This window comes from Argopecten irradians, chromosome 4 (assembly GCF_041381155.1).
Source record: "Argopecten irradians isolate NY chromosome 4, Ai_NY, whole genome shotgun sequence".
Lineage (NCBI taxonomy): Eukaryota > Metazoa > Mollusca > Bivalvia > Pectinida > Pectinidae > Argopecten > Argopecten irradians.
This window is the reverse complement of record NC_091137.1, coordinates 21,479,622-21,494,471: the sequence shown is the minus strand read 5'-3', so window position 1 is coordinate 21,494,471 and position 14,850 is coordinate 21,479,622. Positions and strand designations below refer to the sequence as shown.

Sequence of the window (14,850 nt, the reverse complement as noted above, 5' to 3'; positions counted from 1 at the left end):
AACGCTTTATCATCATTAAAATACATTGTGAAACTCATCTCAGCCATTCTAAATTACAGTATTTTCCCCAGGGGTTACCCTCAGACCCCTAAAACACCATTATCTCGCGTCTTCGGTGCTCACACGCTAATTTGGCCAATTTGAGTATTCGTAAATTTCCTTTTAGCGACCCCACTGTCTATAAATTTGTACAAGGATTAAATTAATGATAAATGAAAAAAGTGCATAAAGCATATATGGTTTGGAGTTGAATTAATCTCCTCCTGTAGGTGCGGTGGCGGGTTACAAAATATTGAGGACCTTTGCCTCCCCATTAGGTTTCATCTTCCTACGCCACTGCACAAAACATCATTTTATAATTTACATACAAGCTATCACTCTCACCATTCTTATCTTCCATAGTTTCTTCCCTTTTTTAGTACTGGCAGAGTGAAATAAAGAGAAGTAACTCTAGTAGGTGATAATGTATTCTCACCAAAAAGCTGATCAGCTGTCAATCAATCAGTCAACAAATTCATATGAAGGTAGATAACTCTCAACATATATATACCTCGTATCTAATATACATATCTGCAAAATGAAAACAAAAATCATGTACTCCAACTTAGGAACTAACTATACAGCTAGAATGCCTAAATTTCCTGAAATAGCTCTATGAAGGTACATTGTATTAGTATTTTGGACCTGACTGACCCACCCACAGGGACTGTCCCCATCCACTGGCCTTTGGCAGTATAACCATTTGCATAGTCATTGAAAACATCAACCCTTGGGTAGGACATTTTTTGGCTTTCTGTCCAGGTAGGAGATAATTATGTAAAAAGAATGCAATTTCTTCACAAATCCTTTTTAATTTCATCTTTACTCTATCTCCATACAATTCATGTTACATTTTCACGTAGTAGTAAGATAATATCCACTTTTTATCTCTATTCAATTCATGTTATATATTCACATAATAGTAGATTTTTATTCACACTTTATCTCCATACAATAATGTAAAACTCTATCCTGTGTTTTGTACAGCCTCTTTCTCCTTATTCTCTTCTTTACTTTCTTCCATGTCCTTTATCCTTCTTGTGATTTCCTCTTTATCTGGAAGTTCAGGTTTGACTTGTGTCCTTATCTGCGGCGCCTGTGGAGCCATCCACTTAGGTGTGATTTTATTGTGCATTTTCCATTCTCCATACATATTCACAATATGTTTTTCAAACACCACATATTCCAGCACATCCCTAGGTACAGTGTCACTGCCATACATCAGACGACCAAATCTGTCATAGATCGCTAACATCTGTCCATAACAAAAAAAAAAAAAAAAGATATGAATCATGTAATGATTAAAGAAAAGTATGGCAATCTAAACGTGACAGGTAAACAATGATTTAAATGTAAAAGTATCCCATTAACGTTAATGGCTCACTACCTTTCCCTAATGGCTTTCAGTTTTTAAAAACGAAATGTAAAAGGAGATCAATTATTTAGTAGAGTTGTAAAAGTTATTAGCTTACTGTCAATACTACACTTATTATCCCCTTCTGAACAATATAATTGGAATAAATTAAATGTTAATTTTTATAACGGAGGTTGTCTCATGTTTCCCGCTGTCGTCCTAATAACTGTGTGTTAGTTGACTATCACTATGTTAGATGGCAAAACAGAGAAACAAATCTTGATTGTTCACACAGATAACGGAGAGAATCTTGCATTTATTTAGTGTTGTAACCTCATCTTGGACCACCAATATACATTTTCATCTGTTATTGTTGTTTTTAAAAAAACTTTAAATTTTTGTTTCGGAAAGGTAATGGGCCTTTAATGGCAGCCAAAAAAAAGATGTTAAAATACTACGTGTAATTGACATGCATTATAACATAGTAACTTATACACAGGTGTCCACTTTATATGGATTGGTAAAGTAATCAGAAAATCTTAAGCAGGTGCCTGTTAGCCATAGGTTTTTTGGGATAGATTTTTTCCAGAAGACAACTGAAATTGTGAAGAAAATCCATTCCCTCTTTTAAAACTTATTTCCTGGTGAAGATAAAACGTATACCTTACCTGTTTTGTGTGACATCGCACTGTCACCTGGGCATAGTAATTGTCATCCATCAACATTGGTTGTGTCCGTACATGGACAACCCTTGGAGGTTCAATAGATTCAATAAACTTCCAACGGAATGTCTTAAACTCCAAACCAAACACCAATTTCTGTTACAGATAGAAAACATTAAAGTTATAATACAATCACATTTAAGGTATTATTGGAGCTTGACAGAAGCTCAACACATAGCGGAACGGAAAACTTACACAAGGAAAAGAGTGTTGTTAAATTTATATATTAAAATAAAATCTGACATGAAAACATGCACATGGATAACAGAATTCACTGGTAGCCCTGTAACAAAAAAAACCAACTACTGTTTTAAACCTAATAAGTACCCTGAGCTTTTAATAAATGAGAAAATAGAAGGTGGATTAGACCAAATTTAGACCTTTCAAAAACTTATTGCACAAAGCAATTTTCAAAAGAATTAAAAATAAAGAATGTTCAACCTTTTCACATTTTAAGTCTGCATTTAATCAATATTCAAATTCATAGTAAGTGAACTTGAGGCCATAAGAAAGTTAAAAAGGCACTTATAGCGACACAGGCACTTATCGAGAGGGGGGGGGGGGGTTCAAATAAAGGGACAGGGGCGCTTTTTGGGATAGAAATGCTTATTGGGTCAAAATCGGTAAGATTTAAGGGACACTTACTGGATAGGCTAGGGTGGTCACCAGTTCATGGAGCTCATCCTCATTGTTCTTTACACTGTAACATATACATTTTATTAATATTCCACCACAAGGTTGTTTTAGAGAATTGAAACAGAGGGACATTTCACACAAAGTGGGATATGATTGATATTTTTCAAGACTTTAGTATTGCATTTTTATTACCTGTCATCAATTCACTATATACACAAATATCTGATAAAATGAATAATTTGTGAAGATTCCTTATAGATCTAACATATGTTGAACATTGTTTTTAAGAAGTACCAGTTAAGTCAGATGTTGTAATAAACCTATGTTAACATTTGCTTTCCTGGCAACTTAATTCTATTACACAGTACTTTCATATCAAAAGGATTTTGTGATGAATAACTTTTATGAATTATAGAAACATATTAAAATACATGTATCGTTATGTATCATTATGAGCAAAGAAGGAATTCTTTGATAGGATATGACCAGTCTACACTTTGACATCTTTAATGATAGGATGACCAGCCTACACTTTGTCATCTTTAATGATAGGTTGACCGGTATACTTTTTGACATCTTTAATGATAGGATGACCAGTCTACACTTTGACATCTTTAATGATAGGTTGACCAGTATACATTTGACATCTTTAATGATAGGATGACCAGTCTACACTTTGACATCTTTAATGATAGGATGACCAGCATACACTTTGACATCTTTAATGATAGGATGACCAGTCTACACGTTGACATCTTTAATGATAGGATGACCAGCATACACTTTGATATCTTTAATGATAGGATGACCAGCATACACTTTGACATCTTTAATGTTAGGATGACCAGCATACACTATGTTATTTTCAATGATAGGGTGACCAGCATACACTTTGACATCTTTAATGATAGGATGACCAGCATACATTATGTTATTTTCAATGATAGGATGACCAGTCTACACTTTGTTATTTTCAATGATAGGGTGACCAGTCTACACTTTGCCATCTTTAATGATAGGATGACCAGCATACACTTTGACATCTTTAATGATAGAATGACCAGTCTACACTTTGCCATCTTTAATGATAGGATGACCAGTCTACACTTTGACATCTTTAATGATAGGATGAACAGCATACACTTTGATATCTTTAATGATAGGATGACCAGCCTACACTTTGCCATCTTTAATGATAGGATGACCAGCATACACTTTGACATCTTTAATGATAGGATGACCAGTCTACACTTTGCCATCTTTAATGATAGGATGACCAGTCTACACTTTGACATCTTTAATGGTAGGATGACCAGCATACACTTTGACATCTTTAATGATAGGATGACCAGTCTACACTTTGCCATCTTTAATGATAGGATGACCAGCATACACTTTGACATCTTTAATGATAGGATGACCAGCATACACTTTGCCATCTTTAATGATAGGATGACCAGTCTACACTTTGACATCTTTAATGATAGGATGACCAGTCTACACTTTGACATCTTTAATGATAGGATGACCAGCATACACTTTGACATCTTTAATGATAGAATGACCAGTCTACACTTTGCCATCTTTAATGATAGGATGACCAGTCTACACTTTGACATCTTTAATGATAGGATGACCAGCATACACTTTGATATCTTTAATGATAGGATGACCAGCCTACACTTTGTCATCTTTAATGATAGGTTGACCGGTATACTTTTTGACATCTTTAATGATAGGATGACCAGTCTACACTTTGACATCTTTAATGATAGGTTGACCAGTATACATTTGACATCTTTAATGATAGGATGACCAGTCTACACTTTGACATCTTTAATGATAGGATGACCAGCATACACTTTGACATCTTTAATGATAGGGTGACCAGTCTACACTTTGTCCTTTATCAATATCTTGAAGTGGAGAGCTAGTAGTAGAATGCCTTATCAGACACCTACACTGCTTGACACAGACAGTCAGAGGCGAGAGGCTAATTTTTTGGACACTTACTCTTGTAGAAGTGTGTAGGTTTTTATCAGCTGTGCTTGTGCCATCTCTGCGAAGGTTTTGTCATCATAGGCTGTATCATATTGCTTCAGTTTTCTGCGGTCTTTTAAGTTCTTTCCTTTCAATAGATTTCCCATCAAAAAGTCTTTACCTCTCTGTTTAGATTTAAGACATATACATGTAGTTATAGACATAATAGTTATAGACATATACATGTAGTTATAGACATAATAGTTATAGACATATACATGTAGTTATAGACATAATAGTTATAGACATATACATGTAGTTATAGACATAATAGTTATAGACATATACATGTAGTTATAGACATAATAGTTATAGACATATACATGTAGTTATAGACATAATAGTTATAGACATATACATGTAGTTATAGACATAATAGTTATAGACATATACATGTAGTTATAGACATAATAGTTATAGACATATACATGTAGTTATAGACATAATAGTTATAGACATATACATGTAGTTATAGACATAATAGTTATAGACATATACACGTAGTTATAGACATATACATGTAGTTATAGACATATACATTTAGTTATAGACATAATAGTTATAGACATATACACGTAGTTATAGACATATACATGTAGTTATAGACATATACATATAGTTATAGACATATACATTTAGTTATAGACATAATAGTTATAGACATATACACGTAGTTATAGACATATACATGTAGTTATAGACATAATAGTTATAGACATATACATTTAGTTATAGACATAATAGTTATAGACATATACATGTAGCTATAGACATATACTGTTGGTATCTTCTTTTTGCTTTACAGTAAAATCAGCATTAGCAACCACCTCTGTCTGTATAAAGACTAACTTCTTAATATTACCATCTTTTGGAGTACATATACCCCATACTAAATAGAGACACAACTTACAATTGTAACTCTATTAGACTACTTGACAATGAAGACAATTTTTTCTTTGACCCTTGATTGGTCTTAAAGGCCCACTACCTTTTCAGAGCAAAACATAAAAGTTTCTTAAAAAACATCAGAAAATATATACCGATGGCCTAAGATGAGGTTATAACACCAAACATATGCAAGATTTCCTGCGTAATACATGAAAACAGTGGAGAGTTATTTCACTGTTTTGTCGTCTGGCGCAGTCATAGTCAACTACTGCGCAGCATTTAGGACGATGGCGGGAAACATAAGACGACCCGTGTTATGAAAATTAACATTTTATTTATTTTAATTAAATTGTTCAGAAGGTGATGATAAATGTGTATGAATGTTAAGTTAATAACTTTTGCATCTCTACAAAATTATCGATCTCGTTTTACCTTCCCATTTTAAAAATCAAAAGCCATTTTGGAAAGGAAGTGGGCCTTTAATAAATAAGCCAGTGACTATGAAGTCAGAAATTTCATGAGTACATGAGATATCTCAATAATGATAAGATAGCAATTTGAAAACAACATCGATTATCAAATGTAATCAATTTATAATTAAGGTGCAATCAAGTTATAGTCCACATGCATTCTTGAACAGGTGTAATAGCACAAGATGATTTTGCGCAATCATCATTATAGCTGTGTAATAGATAGGTATAAAGAAAACACAATTGGTGCCGCTGAAATAAAATTACTGCTAAAATACGTGCTTTAACAGTACTTGAATCAAATTGGTATCTGCCCACTAATTTGTACAATTTTGAATCTCCATCCTATATGGGTGATATGTGAACAACAGATGCTCGACAGATAGTACATGATATGGCATTCTGGTAAGATGGCAGACTAACCTGTGTAAACATCACTGCATTGTTTTATATAGAAGTAGTACTTACATTAACAGATAATAGAGAAGACTTTCCATCTCCTTCTGGGGGAACAAATTCATCAAATGTTGTACCTGTAACAGTGTAAAAGGTTTCATGTTTGTTACTGATTTATGGGACTAGTATAAGACAACACTGCCCACCAAAGAATAATCTACGCCTGACAATGGAAAGGGGGATCTTTTCTCTGCATTTCAATCTTTGACTGCATGAAATTTGAGAAAGATCCCTTCAGTACTTTCTGAGATATAGCAGTAACAAACTTCAATTATCAAAATCCAAGATGGCGATCTGTCAGCCATCTTGTAGACCAATCGCCTCAAAATACCCAATGCACAACACGGGCCCTACAGGTACATGCATATTAAATTTGAGACAGATCCCTTCAGTGCTCTCTGAGTAATATTGGTAACAAATTTCAATTATCAAAATCCAAGATGGCGGCAATCTTGTTGACCGATTGGTCCCAAAATGCAATATGCACAATACAACTAGGGCCCTAGGGGAACCTGCATTTAAAATTTGAGACAGATCCCTTAAGTACTTAATGAGAAATAGCTGTAACAAACAATCATCAAAATCCAAGAATTGTAAACGTACAGAACACGGACCACGGATGAAAGGCGATTTTAATAGCCCACCAATACTCTCGGTGGTAGCAATTCATACTTACTTGTACATGATAAGTCGATTTGTTCGCTGAAAACTTTCCGTGGTAACAACCCAAACCTCTTCATGTATATTCTCACTTTGTCAGGGGTGTCCATTTCAGGGTTTTCAGGATTCAGCAATTGATTCTGTCATAAATCACAAAATAAAACAAAATTACACTCATTACATCCCTGTGACAGTTTGTTAGGAATAATGTACATCGTAATAATATAATTAGATGTGAATTGTTTCTAGCAATCATCATGGTAACATGTTGTTTCTCCAGGAAGCAGCTTTTCCTCCGCCTCTGGTTACTGTGGGTTAACCATGATAGTTGTGTAAGATGATTGAGCATTTTATTCCTAAGTCTACAAATGGAAGTCTAACAGATCTCAAAGATAAATGTAAATTTAAATGATTGTCTCAACTGATAATTTTAATGAGCAAGGACATCTGGTTTATTTATCAACCTTATATTGTGTCAAGTATTCACCAGTCTGACATATACACTATAGATATTGTAAAGCATTGATAAAATCTTTCTTTTATAGTAATTAAGTAAAGAGAAGCATCAATACCATTCCCTGGACAGAAGACTTTTTCCGTCTATATTTTCTCCCTCTTGGATCATAATGTTTGTTTGTGGCAAAGCGAACAGGCTGCTGCGTTACTATTGTTCCACAACTGCCGGCACATGACAAAATCTTCTGAAAAAAATGTTATATGCAAAATCAAAAATACATATCAATCAATCAAGTAAGCAAAAAAAAAAAAAAAAAAATAGATAAAAAATGTTTGATAAAAAACAAGAGGTCCATGGGCTTAAATGGTCACCTGATCATGACATATGATACATGGCTGTCGTCAGGACTGTTCCATCAAACTTTTTATAAATTACAGACAAACATTTCCATTTTTCCAAAATGTTATCATCTGTGAATGTCTACTGTGAAATCATTTATTTTCGTTGGGCTCAATTTTCGTGGATTCTAAAATTTTACAATTTCGTTGGCACTTAAATTCGTGGAGAAGACCTTACACATTACCGTTAAAATACATAGTCGACACTGTCACCTGTATTGTTTGATCCCTCAAACGGGACTAAGCTCTACCACACAACACAGCTACAATCACAATCTAGAGTCGGTACTCAGTCAGTGTTTTTACAGATGTGTCCAACAAACAATTATCATGTCACATTGATAGAGTCATGATATACTCAATCAATTATTTGTTGGTAGATGAAGTCTATGAAATTCTGAACAATATTTTCCAACTTTGAACTTGTCATGCTTGTCCCCGAAATAGAGCTTATTTAGTGAGGAAATAATCATCCTACAATGTATGAACGCATAAACTTACATGACATTGGTATAGGTATATATATTTTCGTGGGAATGCAAATTAGTTGATTTTGGTCAAAAAACAAAATCGAAGAAAATTAAACCCCCACGAAAATTAATGATTTCACAGTATTCAAGTTATTGTAACCATTCTGACAATGTAAAACAAATTCATCATTACAAAGGGCAATAACTCTGTAGGTTACTGTCACACAAAACTCTTAAAGATATTAAAGATAGACAACCAACAAAGTTTCATTAACATGAAAGTCAGACAGTGATTGTTTATATTATTAATTTATTATACTTTGCCATTTAAATGGTTTTGAGATGTTCTAATTGTCGGTAAAATATCAGTCAGTGATAGCAACATGGCTGACACACAGATTTTGTTTGAGGTCGCATATCAACTGTATTGGACCGGCACCGGATATAGCTACCAGGCAAGCGGTAAACTTGAAGTACAGAATGCAAGCTGAGGTTAGTTTTTGTTTCATTTTAATTATTCTACGAATGTTATAGCTGATAAGTAGTATGAGTGTTGTAACTTACTAATGATAATCAGCAATTTACTAAAGTTTCTCTAGATTTCTCTTATTCACATAAACATAGCGCCTTGTACTTCGAAAAATTGACCTGTCGCATATACAGAATGGCGAAAACTATATTTATCACTTATTATGAACTATTTTAACCAGCCAAACCGAAACGTTATGCATATTTAAGCTACAAATTCCTATGTCTGATAATGTAAATACTTGTATTTATCATTAAATTGACATAAAAAATACAGTAGTAACATCAGAATCCTTTGGATTATTGATAACTTGCGAACTTGTGAGTTGTTGTGTCTTTGGGGGCAAAGACTTAGAAAGAAAAAAGAGCAGAACTGGACTGGGTCGGTCATTGCATGGTGACCAGGTAGCACAATCAGCAAAACATCTCAGGCGAGCATTCGTAGGTCCAATCTTCAAACCTCGATCTGACCATAACGTTAGGCCTTAAACTTCCTCCTCTCTTGTCAATTCAAACGTTAAATTAGAAATGTGTAAGCATCATACTCATCTGTCAGTATATGTCAATGATTGACAGACGAATATAATAAGGGCACAGCCCTTTGTGCCCAAAGGGCATAAAGTGCACAGAACTTTTAAAGTTACACATACCGGTACATGGAAATATAGGAAACAAGAGGCCCTTGGGCATGAGTTTGGATAAAGAATGAAACAAAGACATATAAATACTATATAAATGCCCATCAGGCTCTTAACGTCAGTCAATGATTATATCAATTTGACCTTTTAATCTTTAAAGAGTATCTAATTCCATTACATTGTTTACATTTCAAATGAAAGCTGAAGAAATAATACTCATAAATGTGTTTTCCCTATGTAAACTTAAGTTAATTTGTCCCCCCCCACAGGGAAAAATCTGAGACCCCAGAGCCAAAAATATTGTAGAGGGCCTTTAGACCTATAAAGAGTATTTGGTTCCATCATATCTTCGAATTCCGAAGAAGATTTTAAATTTTTTTGCCATTTTGACCTCCTTTGGCCTCGCCCCTCTGGCCCCTGGGAGTCAGCCAGGGACCTATATGGATGTTATATTGAAATACTATCTCAGGCTAATAATTCTAACCAGGTTTGCTCATTTTTTAAGGAAAATTGAGCAAATAATACTCATAAATGTATTATCTCTATATATAAACTATAGTAAATTTGATTCCGCCCAAGGGGAAAAGCTGAGACACCAGGGCCTTGAACTTCACAATTTTTGTAGAGGGCCTTGAGACCTTCCAATATATGAAGAGATGAGAAGATGACTTTTGAAATTTAAACCATTTTGACTCTTTTTGGCCCCACCCCTCAGGCCCTTGGGGGTCAGCTAGGACCTAGATGGATATGGTTTTAAAGGGACAATTTAGTTTGTTATATAACCATGAAGTAAATCATGACATAATTGTATTGTTCTATATTCCTTATGAAACATACAACATAAAATATTGACATATTCCATGTCATTGTTAAGTATTTTGATTGATACTGTTGAAATTCCAAATGGTATAGCAATACAATTAAGAAGGATTAATATGTATGCTGTACCAATACCCGACCCAATGTCAGGTACGTTAATCAAATAACATATATAACCACTGAGAAGCTGATGAAATGATTTTTTAGGCATGACAATTTACCTAATGAGGTAAACACACTAATGTAAGAGCAATTTCAGTAGTTTTAGACAAAAGTTGCTTTACTCCACGAGCATGGGCCATCTGATACAAGACATCAGACAACAATGTATAATGGTGGACAGCGAGTGAGTTTGAACATTTCACACACATTTCACCATCATGGGCTTTTCTGGCATATCACAATAAAACCAATGAACTTATATTAGAGCTGGTGTGTTCCCGATTTATGTGCCAATCTCAATATATAAGACTGAATTTTCCCTTTACACAGCTATCTCAGGCTAATAATTCTAACCAAGTTTGACTCATTTCCTATGAAAATTGAGCAAATACTCCTTATAAATGTGTTTTTCCTATATAAACAACAGTAAATTTGACCCCTCCCCAGGGGAAAGTTTGAGACCGAAGGGCCATGAAATTCACAATTTTTGTATAGGGCCTTGGTACCTTTCAATCTATGAAAAGAGTATTTGATTCTACCACATCTGCGAGTGGACAAGAAGATTTTTGAAATTTTAGTCAATTTTACCCCTTTTGGCCCCTCCCAAAGCCCCCTTGGGGATGGGGGCCATATAATTCACAATTTTGATTTGCCTTATGCCTTAGAAGGTTTGCGCAAAATTTCATTGAATTTTTCTCAGCAGTTTTGGAGAAGAAGTCAAAAATGTAAATTCTGAATGATTATGAACACACAACGCATGACGGCAGACAAACAATCTTCAAAATTCAATCCTACATACTGACAGCTCATTATATAATTGAGCAGTTCAAAATGCTCTTATGATCCGACCAACATAATCTCCATCCAACAGAAGTTCTTTATTTGCAAGCGTTCAAGGGATTTGGACCACCTTCCAATATAATCAGCATAAAATTTCATTCTTCTCAAATGGGGGGGGGGGGGGGGGGGGGGGGGGGGGGGGGGGGAGGGACAAGGATAGAGTGTTGATATATGAATAACAAGGGCCCAATGGGCCCGAATCGCTCACCTGCAATCTGGTAATCATGCATGGTTCATACTTAACAAATAGAGTAAATAAGAATTTATATCATCCCTAAGCACATTAGAGGCCTCTTTGCCTCTTGGTTATTAAAAAGAGGTTGTTTAAAGATTTTAGCCTTTTTGACCCCTGTGACCTTGAATGAAGGTCAAGGTCATTCATTTGAACAAACTTGGTGGCCATTTATCCCAGCATGTCACTTGCCAAACATCAAGTCTCTAGACTGTTAGGGTATTAAGAAGAAGTCATTTAAAGATTTCAGCCTTTTTGACCCCTGTGACCTTGAGTCAAGGTCAAGGTCATTCATTTGAATAAACTTGTTAGCCCTTTATCCCAGCATGTCACATGCCAAATATCAAGTCTCTAGGCCTCTTGGTTATTAAGAAGAAGTTGTTTAATTATTTTCACCTATTTGACCCCTGTGACCTTAAATGAAGGTCAAGGTCATTTATTATAACAAACTTGGTAGCCATTGATCCCAGTATGTCACAGACCCAACATCAGGTCCCTAGGCCTCTTGGTTATTAAGAAGGTGTTTAAAGATTTTAGCCTTTTTGACCCCTGTGACCTTGAATGAAGGTCAAGGTCATTCATTTGAACAAACTTGGAAGCTCTTGATTTCAGCATGTCACAGGCCCAATATCATGTCCCTATACTGTTTGGTTATTAAGAATTAGTCTTTTAAAGATTTTCGCCTGTTTGACCCCCTGTGACCTTGAATGAAGGTCAAGGTCATTCATTTGAACAAACTTGGTAGCCCTCTATCCCATTACGTCATAGGCCTAATATCAGGTTCCTAAGCCTCTTGGTTATGAAACAGAAGTCTTAACAAGATATTTTCAGCCTATTTGACCCCTGTGACCTTGAATGAAGGTCAAGGTCATTAATTTGAACAAATTTAGTACCCCTTCATCCCAGCATGACACAGGCCTAATATCAGGTCTCTAGGCCTCTTGGTTATATAGAAGAAGTCTGTTAACAATTTTCACCTATTTGACCCCTGTGACCTTGAATGAAAGTCATGGTCATTCATTTGAACAAATTTGGTAGCTCTTCATCCCAATATGCTACAGGTCGAATATCAGTACCTTGGGCCTTCTAGGTCTTGAGAAGAAGTCCTTTAAAGATTTTAGCTTATTTGACCCCTGTGACGTTGATTGAAGATCAAGGTTATTCATTTGAACAAACTTGGTAGCCCTTCATCCAAGCATGCTATAAGTCAAATTTCAGGACTCTAGGTCTCCAAGTTTTGGAGAAGAAGTTGTTTAAATGGAAAAGTTGATGCCGGACAGACGGACGACGGACGCTGCACCATAGCATAAGCTCACTTGCCTTCGGGCAGGTGAGCTAAAAATAAACAGAAAATTTGGTTCCATTATTTCCATAAATTGCACTTTTTAACATTTCATAATTAATGGTTACTGAAACATCTGGGCACGCCCTTTAAGGCCTTGCTTTCAGTCATATCACTTTATATTAAGAAATGTAGTTATTGTTGTAGCTGAAAAGATATTACCTTCTGATTGCCTTTTCAGAAAAGACAGTCAGAAGGTTATATCTTTTCAGCTACAATAGTAGCTATAAGAAATGTTGACTTTATGACACTAGTTTCTGGGATAAATTTTATTGCTAGATCACAAATATTTTTGAAAAAAAAAAATATAGACAATGGGAGAATACTGGAATGGAAGTTTAAATACTTTGAATATTACACGAGTTTAATTATTTGATATTTGGAACTCTGCTACTGAGTACTGTATAACAGTTGTTTGGTTAAAAGGGAACCGTCGATTAGTCTCACCATCCGGTGATTATGTAGGAGAACAGGGAAAAGTACACATTCCTGTCGAGTGCCTCGACCAGGAATCCAAACCCGGTCTCAGGCATGGAAACCTACGGTTCTACCGACTGAGCCAAAGAAGCATGCTCCGTCAGCTGAGTGACAGTGACTGTATTTAACACAATGTACAAGGCACACTGAATGCTCCTTTTACACTACTTCCTCAGTTTTTCTTGAGACTTCCTAAATCTCAACTGGAGACTCTTTTACCATCTTCCATGGCAGTGATTTTTCTCGTATATAACTGGGGTCGGTAAAGGACTCCATTCCCAATGGCAAACCCCCTATTTTTTTCCCAATACAATGAAAAGTTCCCCAATCAAATCGCTGAAAACCAAATAAAACCTGGAAATCTCTCCTTGTTGTTTAATCTAAAAACAAACTTCTCTGCAACTGCTGAGATGGCCGTCACCTTTTGATATATTGACACAGTTTAGTGTTTTACAATATCTAATCACCATTAATACCATGTTCAGTAATGGGTAACTTTTTCCCAAAACTGCTCTTTTTGCGATCAAAAATTCCCATTTTGTTACTTAAACATTTTCCCCAAAAAAATCACTGCATGGGTTATTTAGTTGGCCGCTAATGTAATGAAGAACAGGATAAATACACATTCCTGTTAAGTGCCCCGACCAAGAATCGAACCTGAGTCTCCGGCGTGGTAATCTACAGCTCTACCGACTGAGCCAATGAAGCATGCTCCGTCAGCTGAATGACAGAGACCGTATTTAACACTATGTACAAGCCACACCGGCCCGCTCCTTTTACAATTATGACGTCATCATTTGACGTTAGTTTCGTGACGTCATAATCACCGGAAGGAAATGATGACGTCATAATCACCGGAAGGTGGGACTAATCGACGGTAAATTGTACTTTAACCACGTCATACTCATTCAGTAATTTTCCGTCTCGAAACCCCCGTATTTGGAAATAATAAAGCTCACTGACTTTTCTAATCTCTCAAATTCACACAATCTCTAGTTACATGGTCATCGAAAGGCCAAAAAATATCATTTCCATGATCACGTTTTCTTAGTTTGCATTGAGTATATACAACATCAAAATATTTCAAGTTGCTTACATTAAATTTGACAGTGTTTCGCACAAGGTTGAACAAGGAGGCTGACATTTTGTATAATGCTGTAACACGGTGAAATTAAAGGTGTTCCAAATGGCTCCAATCATCAGTGTTCTATGAGCGCTTGAT

General features: G+C 35.4%; 1 protein-coding gene across 4 annotated transcripts; it reads right to left on the bottom strand.

Moving 5' to 3' along the window:
• Window positions 1-831: 831 nt before the first annotated feature.
• Window positions 832-14,848, bottom strand: LOC138320939 (large ribosomal subunit protein mL45-like). Of its 4 annotated transcripts, none has more exons than XM_069264257.1 (8): window positions 14,725-14,848; window positions 7,838-7,966; window positions 7,282-7,405; window positions 6,618-6,682; window positions 4,765-4,916; window positions 2,761-2,815; window positions 2,062-2,211; window positions 832-1,294 (listed from the first exon to the last, which is right to left on the bottom strand). In XM_069264257.1, the coding sequence occupies exons 1-8, from the start codon at window positions 14,770-14,772 to the stop codon at window positions 1,007-1,009; spliced, it is 1,011 nt and encodes a 336-aa protein (XP_069120358.1). In that variant the 5' UTR covers window positions 14,773-14,848; the 3' UTR covers window positions 832-1,006. The 4 variants fall into 4 exon arrangements, with proteins under 4 accessions (XP_069120358.1, XP_069120359.1, XP_069120360.1 ...); XM_069264258.1 differs by having other exon boundaries at window positions 7,838-7,963; window positions 14,725-14,824; XM_069264259.1 differs by lacking the exon at window positions 14,725-14,848 and adding an exon at window positions 14,286-14,411.
• Between the last annotated feature and the right edge of the window lie 2 nt (window positions 14,849-14,850).

Bases quoted from the DNA above. Each gene is read 5' to 3' on its own strand.
- LOC138320939 (XM_069264257.1), bottom strand. From the start codon at position 14,772: ATGTCAGCCTCCTTGTTCAACCTTGTGCGAAACACTGTCAAATTTAAT. The intron at 7,967-14,724 runs GTAAGCAACTTG...CATTTTTTTCAG, and splicing joins GAAACACTGTCAAATTTAAT to AAGATTTTGTCATGTGCCGG. The intron at 7,406-7,837 runs GTATTGATGCTT...GATTTATGACAG, and splicing joins AGTCTTCTGTCCAGGGAATG to AATCAATTGCTGAATCCTGA.